The sequence below is a fragment of the Nyctibius grandis genome, chromosome 1 (assembly GCF_013368605.1).
Source record: "Nyctibius grandis isolate bNycGra1 chromosome 1, bNycGra1.pri, whole genome shotgun sequence".
Lineage (NCBI taxonomy): Eukaryota > Metazoa > Chordata > Aves > Nyctibiiformes > Nyctibiidae > Nyctibius > Nyctibius grandis.
The window spans coordinates 36,907,304-36,921,608 of NC_090658.1; the positions used below are offsets into that span (position 1 = coordinate 36,907,304).

General features: G+C 36.4%; 1 protein-coding gene across 3 annotated transcripts in view; it reads right to left on the reverse strand.

Annotated features, from left to right (window-relative positions):
- Positions 1-14,305, reverse strand: part of BIRC6 (baculoviral IAP repeat containing 6) — a 194,194-nt gene that overhangs the window by 164,447 nt on the left and 15,442 nt on the right. For 2 of the 3 annotated variants that reach the window (XM_068415935.1, XM_068415930.1), the window contains exons 2-10: positions 13,405-13,586; positions 10,654-10,791; positions 10,050-10,243; positions 8,224-8,335; positions 6,853-6,935; positions 5,435-5,657; positions 5,176-5,336; positions 3,258-3,316; positions 517-1,911 (exon numbers count right to left, since the gene is read on the reverse strand). In XM_068415935.1, the coding sequence (XP_068272036.1) occupies positions 517-1,911; positions 3,258-3,316; positions 5,176-5,336; positions 5,435-5,657; positions 6,853-6,935; positions 8,224-8,335; positions 10,050-10,243; positions 10,654-10,791; positions 13,405-13,586 (2,547 nt within the window). Of the gene's footprint in view, positions 1-516; positions 1,912-3,257; positions 3,317-5,175; positions 5,337-5,434; positions 5,658-6,852; positions 6,936-8,223; positions 8,336-10,049; positions 10,244-10,653; positions 10,792-13,404; positions 13,587-14,305 lie in introns of those variants that run through there. The other variant, XM_068415945.1, reaches the window with a different exon arrangement.

Below are 14,305 nucleotides of genomic sequence, written 5' to 3' on the forward strand. Positions count from 1 at the left end.
GATTTAACAATCCTGCATGGATAGTCTGGCTCTCATGCTCAAGAAAGTGTAATCCCAATTGCAAAAGGCTGAAGCAGAACCAGTAACCCTATCTGAAAGAACATACAACTGATCATTGGAATAAAGTATAAAAGCATTATCTTCTCTACCCTCTTGAATATTGCCAATTGCAGACAGGAGGTATTTTTCTGAAACGTGGCTCTCTAGCACAGAAATAATTACACACAAGAACTACTTTTATTTGTTTTGGATTTAAGAAAATCTGTGCCACTACAAGAACAAATTTACCAGTACACTGGACATACCCAAGAGTTATTCCTATTTGAGAGATTAAAATCTACATTTAAAATGAGGAATTAACTAGAGTCCATGCTGCCTACAACAGAAGTAAACTGTACATAAATTCAGTGGAATTTGCCTATTCCTATTTTGAAACGTACGTTCTAACATTCTATAATACAATCCAAATACAGTCAAATCAAGCATAAAAAAAATTTTTTTAAAGGGAAGTCTTACCTTTGGTGCATGCACATAATCTGTCTGTGCCCGAACAGTATATCACAGAGACAAATATATCTGGTTCCTCAGTGCCCTCTTTTTTAGGCGGCTCCACTTTGGCCAGAATTTCAAAGTTCGAAAGGTCTAGTATTTTTACGTATCCTCCCTGAGTAGTTATTACCAGGTGCCCAAGAGTAGAGATCTCAGATCTTCTCTCTCTCCCACTGCCATTTTTAGAAGTTAATTGTATTTCCTCTACAGGCTCCTCACAGTCATCCTCTCGATTATCCAGTATATCTGGTGGGAGCAAAATCATTGAGGTAATTGTGTCTTGGGGGTCTTTGATATGCTGGATTTTTACCGGTTCCTCCTCTAGAGTAACTATTCTAGTGGTATAATTCATCTTATAAAGTACTAGGTATCCACCACTAACACTTCTCTGTTCAGGTTGAATTATTAAAGGAGTTGGTACATCTGCTGGTGACTCATGTTGGATTACATCAATACTCGTGCCATTCACTACAGCAAGACTTGATTCTAGTTCCCCCTTCCTTCTATTACATAGTGCCGAGTTTAATTTATTTAAATTATTCAAGGCCTCTACTTGATTTATTGCACTCAGAGATTCGATAGGACAAGTCCGCAGTCCTACTAACAAATGAACTCCATCTGCACAAGGAGTGATTGAATCTACACACAGGTTCTCCTCCTCTGCAAACTTTGGCAGACGCAGGCACTGAACCAAAGTCCCAGGCTTGGGAACCATAGAGCTCCACTTGTCTGAGTCCGGAGAAGTTAGGTTGGCTGCAGCATCTGCAAACTGCTGGATGTAAGTCACAGGGGGATCCTGTAACAGCAACTGTTCCTGACTGTCCAGCTCCATTTCAATGATCTGTGGAACTGTGAAGCCATCATCATGTATACTTTTACTCATAATATTGTTCATCTGCGAAAAGAGTTTTCCTGCTTTTTCATCAGACTCCTTAATGCTGTATAGCAGCAATACAGGTAAAGTCCTCCTTACCAGAGGGGAATTCAGTTCTGAATTAGTGCAGGATTCATTGTCAGTTGATCCCTGTTCCGAGACACTCTCACCTCGAGTCCTACTCAAGCCATCCAGTGACCTCTGAGAGTTACTGCTAACAGGAGAGGTAGCAGGTGATTTGTATGTTAATAGACCTCCAGCTAATAAACAAGGAAAGGGAATGTTGTGTTGTTCTAGATGTTTTTCCTTCATCTTCTCAGTCTTACAGTTGGCCAAACAAGGATTTGCCCCAAGTTCTTCTAGATCCTTAACCGTGTCTTCCAGAACATTTGCAACAATTTCCCACTGAAGTTTTTCAGGTTGCTGAAGAATGCTGAGAGCTGTTATATCAAGGCTGACTTCCATGGTTTCTTTTTGTGATGTATGCCCTTCAAAACAAAAATGTTTAACATAATATATGTACAAAAAAAAAGGAATTATATTGCATATATCATGGACTTATCCTCATAATTAAGCAAAAAGTTGCTGTTCTACAGTTTCAATAGGTTAAAACATTCCATATGTTCAAGATTTGATAGTCAAGAAACAATACAAGAGGCCCAGGAACATTCTTTCCACATAGACTAATGGTTCTAATTTTATCAACAAGAGTGAAAGTAAAGAGAACAGGACATTAACCTTTGTAACAAGTCTCCCAGTAAACCGCACTATCTTTCTACCAATTATTCTACTTAGGCTAGACCACCATACTGAAATCCAACTAATCTAATCAACTCAGTTAATGTTCTGCCATATATTATTCCCCTTTCTTCCTAGATAATCCAGTACCATCAAAAATCTGCAATTCTTCAATCTTAGTTGAAAAACATGTCATTTTACTCTAAAACTTGATACTTCCCACCATGTAACAGACCACCTAATAGAAAGAACTCCAGGCTATCATAAACCAAAACTCAGTAAAAACTTAAAAGAGATACCTTTATCAAATGAAACAGTACTGCAAGAACAACAATGAATCAGAAGAGTTCAACTAAGTAATATAGAGATTTAAAAGATTATGAAGGACACCGTACAAACCCAGATCAAGAGGTGAATTAAGCATAAATGACAAGAGCACCATCTTTGCTAATACATTTGTTGAAAAAAAAAAATCCTTTTTTACATCTCAGTTCTATTTCCTTGTGTGTATGCACATGTTCTTTTTTTCTCCACTTGCTGATACTTATTCAAAGATGTAAACTGATTTATGGAAAATAAGCACGTAATCCTCCCTCCCATCTAAATTTCCACTTTCAACCTCTAAGAAAATAACACAAGAACACCATGCATAGCTCTGTTCCATTTCCATATGAAATCTTTATTCAGGAAGATAAACACTCTATTGAAGTGTACACCCACAGGCAAACAATCAAGATACAGGAACTTTCTCCGGCAATCCCCTGAAGTTAAAGGGGTTTATACAGTTGTAATTTGTTCCTGTTCTGAGTAAGTTCTTTTAGCTTGGTTTGTGTGTTTTATTGACAGCAAGATAAGCAATGCTTGTTGTCAAATAAGACATTTATTAACCAACAAAGCAGGGTTTTTCTTTTCTCCTGTACATATTCTCTCCACCACACAAACAGTGACTTAAATATTGGCATTGCTTTCAAGGTCAATCTTTTTTCTAATACAGTGAATATAATATCATTTGCTTTTGACAGGGCTTTTTTAAAAGCCAGATAAGAACAATTTCCTTCCTGACCTCTAACTATTACATAGATCAGATATAACCTACCTGTCACAGATTCCGATCTGGAATGCTCTTCACTGTCTGAATCCTCCAGTAGATCATCACTGAAAAAAAAAATGCATGAATGACATCATGTACACTGTAGCTGCATTCTGATTTTTAATTAAATTTTAAAAAATTAGTAAAAAATACAATGTGTATTATAACCTGGCATTTCTTTTAGTCATTGTACATTCATTGATGAGTTGGTCACAGACACTAACAATATAAAGATTTCTTTCCTCCGTCATTGAAGCAGCATACCAGCTTTCCGTTTGCCTCATTTTGCTATTGTATTCCCAACAATTCCAACATAAATGGACTTAAAATGAAAGCCAGTTCTCGGGAGTCTTTCCAAAAAAAAGAAAACCAAATAAACAAAACCTCTAATAACTGATGAAACCTTCTTCGAAGTTCCTCAAAATAGTCTCTGAAAGCTAGAGTTGCCAGACTGGTCTTCAATTCTACCAAGGCGATTTTGTAGCAAGTGCAGAAAGGGTGTATGAACAGTATGTTGCTTTTAAAAATACTAACAGATAAACCATTTTTTCATAAAAGCAGATTCTGTTCAAGAGAAATAGGCCCTTCAGTAGTTCTAAGAATACATGAAGATTTTATGCATCTGGCTTTTTCAATATAAGAAACAATTTCCTATTACAGGCTCTTTGCACACAGGAAGAACAGTAATGCCTTTGCAGTTCCAGGTATAACTACTCACAGTACCAAGTCAGATTCCCAAATTTCAGCAAACTGGATGCTTCCTCCTCATGCCCTATAAACAGATCTTTTTTGGTTCAAACCTGATCAGCCTTCATTTCATGACAAGACAGTGACAATTCAATACTTTAATTCTCATCCAGCTTCCTCTTGAGTGGGAAAGTGATAGTAAATTTCATATAGATTAAGTGAAGTGAAAGATGTTTAGTTCTGAGCAGTACAATTGTACTATCCTTTAACCAGCTCTTAAAATTGGCTTAATTCTTCAACTCTTAAGGAGCTTACAGCCCTAAAGCTACAGTAAAAGCCTAGGCTCCAGCAGCTGTTAGGCCCCATACTCTGATATTGCCCACGTTTCTACTTACCCTCTTCATATTTGCCGCTCAGTACTGCAGGAATCACGCCAAGCTTAAAACCAAAGATTTACTTTCTTGTGCATTTAGCAGTACTGTGATGCTGAAGTTTAAGAAGAAACATTCAGAAAACTAGCAAGACTCCCCAAACACCTTTTGTCCTGAGTTTTCCAACAATTATTCACTCTGTTGTTTGAGTTTTGGTAACATGAGAAAGGAGTTTCCAATAACAGACAAAGCAGCATAAATGAAAGAATACTGCTTTTTCTCACAAAAGACTTTCTAAGCACTGGCATACCCTCTAGCTTATCTAAAAGCTTGCGATAGGACTGTCTAATTGTTTAGAGTCTTTATGCATGTGTTAAAGTACAAAATGAAAGTAATTCCTAGCACACCTACATAATTTATTTTCAGAATGACATAACCAGAAATTACAAAGAAGCAATCAGAGAACAGCGTGTTCCAGAAGTCCATAAGTAGCCTTTACTTTCAAAACTTGAAATGCATAACCTGTAACTAAAATGAAAAACTGTTCCAAAACTTATATTCCTTTCTTTTTTCTCTGCCTCTGGAACACCAGCACAGCACAACAATGAGATTTGGTATCTCTCTGTTAGTGGAGTATAAAAATTGAAACAGCAGGAATAAAATGCAACTGGCTTTAAAGATAGAAATTTACATTATTGGTTTTTAAGTGTTGAATTGTGTACAGATACACAGTAATTAAAAAAAATTATCTCCATGAAAAAAAAAAATCTTACCAATCTTATGTTTCACAAAATGTGACTTAACTAAATGGCATTTATCACTTACACAGCAGCATTTCATATTTCTAATTTTTTAGATTGGCATACCTGTCTCCTTCTAATTTTGGTATATCTGAGCAGCTAGATGAATCTTCTAGCCATGCAAGTGTTGGTCTCCTTGAGTCAACCCCTGAGCTCTGTTCTCCTGATAACATAAGTTGCTGCACAATAGCTGGATCATATGCATTGATCTCAAATTTTAAGTGGACCTGAGAAATAACAACAAAAAACAGAAGAGGTCTTTAATTTAAATCGAGACTAATTAATCAGTAATTAGCTAATAAAACTGGTTGCTTATGTTGTATACCTTCATAAGTTTGGAAACATCCCATATGCAGATCTTTCCTCTTTTTGTTGCAGCAGCTAGAAAATGAGGGCAACTTCCAGATCCAAAGCAGGCTATTCTGTCAGTGCCATCTGTGCAGGGAAATTGTGCTGGACTTGTTGCCAGTGTGACTGAAAGAGGTACGTTCTGAGTGTGCTCACCCTTGACAAATGGGCAGTTTGGGGAATGTCTCTCATGTTCAGACCTTTTCATATTAAAAACAAACATAGCAAACATTGATTTCTTACTGTGAAAAATATACACATCATATACAAACTCAGCCCTTGAAGTGAAGCTGAAACTGAACTGTTTGAACTGTACTGCAGTCAACCATACGAGAGAGTTCCGAAGTTACTAACGCAGCTTTCCCTGCTGTTTCTTAACAGCAGACTGTATTAAAGCCTTTGATCACTTAATGGATATTCCTATTCAAATGGAGGAATCTACACATAGCGCTCTGAATATAATTAGTCCACTTAAAAAAATAATTGTTCTATAGGCAGCAGCCCATTATGTCCTCACGAAAGAAAGCACAGATTAAATTCTACAGAGCGTAGATTAGAATTCCAGTGTTATGAGATATTATTATAAGTAACCTTAACAAGATGAAGCAATGTCCTGTCTTTAGTTCTACATCCACACTTACAAATATCAAAATTGAAAACAGTCCCGAATGACACATTGACCAGAAGCATGAAAAAAATCTTTAAATCTCAATATATACTCAAGGCAGACACATGGCAAAGAGCAATTACATTACTACAAAATGTCTGGAAACCAACAAGGGAAAGGAGGAGACAAGGACTATAAAGATAATATTACAAAGGAAACTTTCCAGCAAGTCAGGAACCTGATGGGTTCAAATAACAATTATAAATTACCATATAATCAAGACAAAAATTACATCAAGAACACTTTTAAATCAATAAGGTCCTCCATTTCTGTCACTATGCTCAATTTTAACCGATTCAGGAAATTAGTAATGGATCTCTCAACTTCACATAGAAGGTAAATATGCACTGCATGGCCATTGCAGTTGAAAAACTTAAAAAAATACATGTTCTAGTCACTATCACACAGAAGATTGAGTTTAGATCACTGCAAAGAAATGTTGGCTGCCATCTTTGCCATGGAACAATTTGAAATGAAATAGTAAATCAGAATTAAGAAATAAAATCAACTACAATTTCTTGGGTTTAGTATATATACAGAAATTTGACATAGTACAGGGAATTATTCTATGATTTGTCCCATGGAATCATTCTCAAAATCCATTGTTGTCATTGATACTCCCTAAACTCACCAGAAATCCCATCAAGATAATGTTGACCTTTGTTCTCCAAAGATTTCTAACCTCTTCAGCACAAAATTAAATCTACCCCAAACATCATTAAACTTACCAAGGTTCATCTGTAGGCTCCCAGCATACCAAACACACACTACAGGTAAAGCACATGGCTCTGTCATCTCCTGATGAAGCAGGCTATAAAAATAAAAGACACTTGAAATTTATATAGCTATGTACTACGAAACACTTTAACTAGGTGATTAAGTCCTTGCCTCCTTCTAGTGGCATAGCAAAGCACCACATCAAATGTATAAAAAGCCACAAATTACATACTATAAACTGGCAGTATTTCACATTAAAAAAAAAAAAAGGATATACCACACTACTACAGAAGAGATTGAGAACCAACACCTGTGCAAGCCGCTGGATAAAAACCACATACACATAGAACAAAACTCAGCATCACTGATAAGACTTTTTTTTCCTTTGGAAAAAGTTCACCAGGTTCAAAAAAATTTAGAACCTCAGCAGAATAACCATACATCTGCATAATTGGAATAGGTTAAACAATATTTCCTATTATGCCTTCAATGTGTTGGAATATAAAGCATTCTACATCATTCCTCTGCAAAGAACAGTTGTTACTAGCTGAAGTGACAGAGGAAAAAGAATGGAAGTTTCCATTCTCTTAAATTTTAGCATTTTCATGACCACATTTCAAGTCACCGAGATATGCTCGGGAATATGCAGATGCAATTCCAACATACGAATTCCCTGCACTTCTCCTCCTGAACAAGCTTGAGAAATCCTCCAAAAACTTTATCCACTTGCACCTATCAGGCTTTCCAGTCAACATAATGAAGCAGACAATATCGATGTCAAATGATACACGCTGCCTAGCCATCGTTACATAAATCCATACCATAAATACTTTTTTTATAGTAAAATAATTTCAAAGTATGAAAAATGGAAATAAGTAAAAGTAGTACAATAAAATGTTGAGGTTGTATTTATTCACTAAGCTTAATAATTTAGTAATGTGATCTAGAACCACAGTTTAAGTCCCACTAGGAAAGTATGGTTAGAGAACTCCAACGCCAATCTTACTACATTTTTGCTTAACCTATAATATAAAAAGTAAGGCTATTTACTCAACAATCTAACAAGGAGAAAGAGAGACTCCATTTAACAACCAACTTCATCCTTATTATTGTTGTTTAACTCAGATCAATTTGATACTTAAAACTGTTTTATATGGTGAAGTTCAGAATAGTATTTTCTGTGATCTGTACAAAAAAAAGAAGCAACTTCAAGGCAAGGAAAAAACCTGAAACTTTAAAAGAGAAGAGCTGAATGATAAACTTTTTCATTATGGTTTTTGCACCATTGAATGAATCCATTAAAAAAAAAAAAAAATACTTTTTCCCCTGCTCCCCAAAACTTCATCTAGGGAACAAATACCAAAACCAACTAAACCTTTTACCTGGTGATAGAATCCAGCTTGAGCCATAGGATCTGGCTGCGCCCACCTATAACCCACATGAGGCCACGAAGTGAATGTCTCCCGTCTGTTAGCTTCACTATACATCAAAGACCTAGAAAGGTAAAAAATTCTACATTACCCTTATGAGATATTTTCAATGCTTTAGTAACCATTCAAAATACCACACATAGTTATGCATCAGATAGCTAAGGCTACTCTGAGTTTAGGGAAGAAGCAGAATCTAGCCCAATGGAATTCCTATAGAGTTGTTTTTTTTCAACAGGACAACTACGGCAAAAATTTGAGTTTATTAGTTGAACAGATATGAATATGCATATTCAAAAATAATGCAAAGTGATATTTAAGGTTTAACTGAATAAATGGTACGAACCCCCTAACACTCATCACTCACTGCATACTATAATAATTAAAGATTATGAACTACTAAGTCACAAAACATGAAGTCCTCTGCAACTCAACATCTACAAAGAAAAGAAGCTCCTCTCTTTTCCGCCTTCACTCAGCGCATGTCCCTCATCTGAAATCGTACGTAACAAACAACTATCAGCTTTTCTTTTTCCTTGACAGAAGTTTGTTCTCCAGTATCATCCCAAGAACTAGTGCTGTTAAATAGAAAAGCGCCTCACTTGTTGTTTCTGCCCCTCAGTTTCAGGAGATTTTTACTGCCTTATAAGAGAAAGGATACATAAAACATTTCCTACCAAGGAAGTAAACTATTCTTGCAACACCCACATAAGGGCTGTCTTAACTTGACATTATATCATCTTAAGAGACAGATCTCAGAGCTCTAATCAAAAACACAATATGGCGAGGTACAGATACAAGTGGAGGCTTGGGGAGGAAAAGTAAGAAATGAAATCAATTTTATTAAATTATTTGAGCTGTAAGAAATTATAATACACTTGCAAAGTAATATTTGTACAGAAACTTTCAAGAAGGAATTCAATTATAGACTTAGAGGATTTATCAGTATTCTAACTAGTCTCGGTTTATGAGGGTTAAAATAATGGGTTACTCGCTTGTGTACACATTATCACTCAGATCAGAAAGAGATGAAGCAACAGTCTGAGGTAAAATTTTCTCTGACCCCAAACACATAGCAGGTGACTAGAGAGTTCAGAAGTAGCATATATATACTCTGCAAAGGTAACAACTTCCTAAACTTCCAAAACACAAAAGATGGGCATAATTGTTCCTTGTATGAAGGAAAAGGAATTGATTTCATGACACAGCATAGTATGTATGCTCTGTGTTTGGTAGACAAATGAGCGCTCTCTTTGCATTCAAAAGAGGCGTACATATGCTCTTAAAGCTATGCAGTTTCTGAATATCTCAACATTGCAGTCTCAGCAAGGTTTCAGCACTACTTTGAGTAAAGCCAGTAACTTACGTAGCTAGTCATACGCACCTGACTGTTCAGATAAAACCCATAATCAAACATGATGAAGAGTAAAGCCTAGGTAAACACATCACATTAATGTGTTACAATACCACCTAGGGAGCTGTATTTAGGGCTGTAATTGTTACCTTTCTGAAAGTATGTGTTGGGATTAAGAGCAAAGCAAATTCAATTTGCCTGGCATTAAAGTCAGAATCCAAACAGTCTTGTGGCACCCATGAAGATTTCTCTAAGTTTAGTAATATGTACAGCATATTGTGCATTAAACAGTTAATTAACGGTATGTGTAAGAGCAAGAAAGTACAGAACAGGACTAATTCCTTTGACAAATACATTAAAGTCATCTAAGAGCTTATTCTGATACAATTAAGGGGTGAAATTCATCACTTATTTTGTCTTAATATACCTGTCCACAGATCGACCAGGTCCCACACCAAGTTCTGGTCGTGCGCTGGGCAAGAGGTAAGATAACCTATCCATCACAGAGGATGCTACAGGTAAGGCAGCAATATTTTGATTTATCTTCTTGAGTTCATTTACAATGGCACTGGCGACAGACTTCAAAACATGATGAGGAAGGTGGAACATAACCGTTGCCCACTAAATTAAGACAAAAAGTGCCTAGTTTATAATTTAAAATTTTAATATCTGAACAATAGGTCACAAAGGTGTCAAAAGCAAAAACAAATGCACATCTTGCGCCCTCTCTTGATTTCGAGAAATAAAAGAACAGACACACAAAAGCAACATGGACATAATGCAAGGAAAGTCAATAACTTCATATTTTAAGCTCAGTTGGGTTTATTAGTTGGGTTTATCAGCAAGAAACTAACCTTATTTGTTCTCTTAACAAGTGAAACTTCACACAGAGGAACTAAGGAACACATAATACATACCATCCTCTTCAGAGTCCACCACACTAAGTCAAGCATTTTCTATGCTTCAATAATGGCAGCCAAACAAATTAGACTTGGGAATCCATGTTAGTCAGTGGGGAGAGAAATTCTTACCTTTGCAACTTTATGATTTGCTGCTGTTTCATGTGAGGTATTTTTTAAACCATCCTTCAGTTGTGTGATGAATAGGTCATATCCCTCCGTGCTAGAAACATCTACTTTTTCTATGCAAGCAGATAACAACTGCTGAGCCTAAAATGCAGATGTGCAAGAAAAGTCAGCATCCACATTTAATAATAACAGACAAGAATTACACCTGTTTCATTACTCTGGGAAATGTAATTTGTCATTCCAGTTCATCATATATTATATCAGCATAATTCCCATAAAAGACACAGAGTTGAGTAAGCAGTTCCAAATTTTACTTTGTAGACCAATCAATGGATAAACTTCGGCAATAGTGACAGTAATTACTACAAGTTCCCTCAGGGGCAATATTACCAAATGTTAAACAAGTCAGTCACATAACAATTAAAACAGAACATATATTAAAGCCAAGCAAAAAGACGACATCTATTGTCCAATGCCTTCCCTTCAGAAGGATTCATTCAGCTTTAGGGATAAAAAGTGAGAGCAAGAACAAAGCCTTGTCATTTTTCTGAGTAGCTTTGCATCTTAAAAGAAAGAAAAACAATGTTGCAACAAAATTAAGAGATAAATTACTTACAATGCTAGTATAATGAAGCTGAAAAATGAGGTAGGAAAAAACAGACTAGTTCAGAATCTAGAAAATCTTAAAACTCAGAAATACTGTATCTAGAGAAGAACACTATAAACATCCATTTATTGACCTTTATTTCTTCCAAATCCCATCTGTTTCTAGCTTGTCCCTCTGTCTGCTAACTTCATGTCAACAGGTAAGATTTAAAGGTGCGCTTTACATGCAAAGCACAGAGTACCCTCTATCTGTGTTAGGTGGGCTAACATCTGAAAATGTTGTATGAAATCTTTCAAGTTACAAACACAGAGAAACAGTTCCCTGAATAGAGGGAAATACGAAACAGCATAGAGGCTGTATCATACTTGTCAATGCTGCCAATTAGAAATGCATAAAGATGCACTGCATTACCAAGAGATCAATCATATAAACAGATTACTTAAATTAAGTGCAAAGATTTGCAGAGTAGAGACTAGCAAAAAATCAGGGCTCTTGCTTGGATAAAGGTTCTTGAACTTCCTATGATGAAAGAGGTGGACTAGTATATTTGTATGATATTTGCTTAATAGCTACCAAAATTTTCTGAGGTCTGGGTACCTCCCTCTTTAAAATTCAAAGAACTGAAGACTGCTCATATTTTTCTGCCCACCTCACTGATTTGGCCATGAACTCCCCAAATCTGTTCCTATTGAATGATAATATTTGCCAGTTTTTTTCTACAGGAAGGATCTTTACAGAGAAGTGCTCTATTTTAACCTTGAAATAAGGGTCTGCAAACTCTTTAGAACAGAAGAATCTTTAGCTAAAACGGACACAGACTTACAGTTTGATTTGAACCATTTGAGACTGCAAACCAGTGACAGCAAAACTTACGAAAGGTACTGCTGACCTCTGTCAGTCACTTCACACTCAGCCACACATACCAAGATTTTGTAGTTACCCACAAAGGGTGTAAAAATGATGCCAATGGCAGCAAGCCTGAGGAACCTGGAAAGTTCTCTTTGGAGACCTCTATGAAGCAACATTTTATTGCTGTTACTCCTACTCAAGACAAGTAGTTAAAAACCCCACCTATAACACACATTCTTGGTTCACAATAAGCACCTGTTATTCAATACTCCAAGAGCACATAAATATTTTAAATTAATTCTCAGGATAAGTTGGTGGTGGTGGTGCATCATTCAATACAAATTTATTTCCCACAGAGATGAGTGGGAAGTGCTCTGTTCTCAGAGTGCTTTAAAGATTCAGAATCTGGATCCAGTAGTCCAGTTCGGGTTTTTTGACTGTAAGCACTACTCTAAACATTACTATCGGCAGATGCTCTATGCTTTTCCCAAAGAATTAATCTCGCTTGTAATTAAAATTGTTGTACAGATTTACATCCCCGGTCTATTACTTCATGACTACTACAAAGGTGAAAGCTACCTTCCTCATCACCAAGTGCCTTAGAATAAAAGCTATCTTGTATTAGGCAACATTTGAAAATAAGAATATACATGCTACCTCACCTAATAACTGCTATGCTAGCTGACGGTAAACCAATGCAACAAAATCCTAAGCAATACATTCCAAGCAAAAACGTATACATTAGATTCCCTTAAAGTGATACTAAATGCTTGGTTATACTGTCTCAAACCAGGACGAATCGTGTTACAGCTGCAATAGTCCAAACATAAAAGGGAAGCCAGGTTTGCAGGTAAAAAAGTCTTTCATTAGGCCAACTGACCTAGCTAGAAAAGTTAGATTCCAGCATTAATTCTTCACATGTAGCAACACCACATTAGCTGATTTTGTCTTTTTTTTTTTTTTTCCCTGAAAGCCTAAAACAGAAAAATTCAAGGATGCCTAGCAGCCCAGACTGATTTCTAGAAGTGCACATAGATTCTGGAAATGAGTCCTTATTTCTGGTCACTAAAAAGTTCTTTCATCTTAAATAACGTGCTCTTGAGGAGGCAAGCTCTTATTTGTTCGAGGTATGGATAACTGCAAAAAGCTACTGCCCTATGACAGCTAACAGCTAAGAAACTTTTTCATTCTTGCTGTTAATATCACACTAGAAACTCAGGGTCAAATGTCTGGTTTCAGTATTTCTGACAGTTATTTACATACTCTTGTTTTTTTTCCCCGCCCTGTCCACATCTTACCTCTGTAACCGGCAATTCAAGCTGAACCACGTCATCTTGTTTTGAAACAGGCGTTTGCAGAGCTGTGTCTAACAGTAAGATGCCATTGAGATCTTTCCTACATCCTACTGCATAATCATCCACAAAGATCACTTTATCCACAGCAGAAATATACTGACATTTCACCCGTCCACCCGGTTTAGCTATAAAGGGAAAGACAAAAGGCAAGATCCAATTAGAAAACAGCTTTTATAAAAGACCTCTAATATCTGTTCCAGAAAGTAACGTAACACTTCAGCAAAATCTTTACTTCTTGAGATGATCAACAACTAGCATTTTAGCTACTACAACTTTCAACAATCTTTTATATTTCCTGCATTAAAAAAAACAAACAATCAAAATCTATACATCCCATCAACAACTACAACCATTTTATTCCTATAATGAAAGTCATCATTCAAGTCCTACTCCTACCAGGAGGCCGAAACTACTGTTTTCAAGCCTAATGTAGATGCCTGATACACTTGATGTTAGCTCACAATCAACAATAAGAATTAAATGGTACAAATCAGCACGAAAATTAAGACAAAATTGCTGAACTACCATTACGGCTGATTAACACCATTTCATCAAGCAAAACAACACTCAAACTTCTGAAAACTAAGTACAGCACACAACATCTGCCAATGCTACACGTGTTCCTTGAGACACTAAGGTGGCTTATTTCTGCTCAGCGCTGCACACGTGATGTCAGTAACAGGTTAGAGAAGTTTGGTGGGGGTGGAGGAAGACTGTCGGCAGATAAACAAGGAAAGGCTGTGGCAATGGATATTATCCCCAGAAATGTTTAATGTAACTTGACATTATTACATGTCTAAGACTGGATGGACTGTAAAACTAAATCCATGTAATATTCTATCTG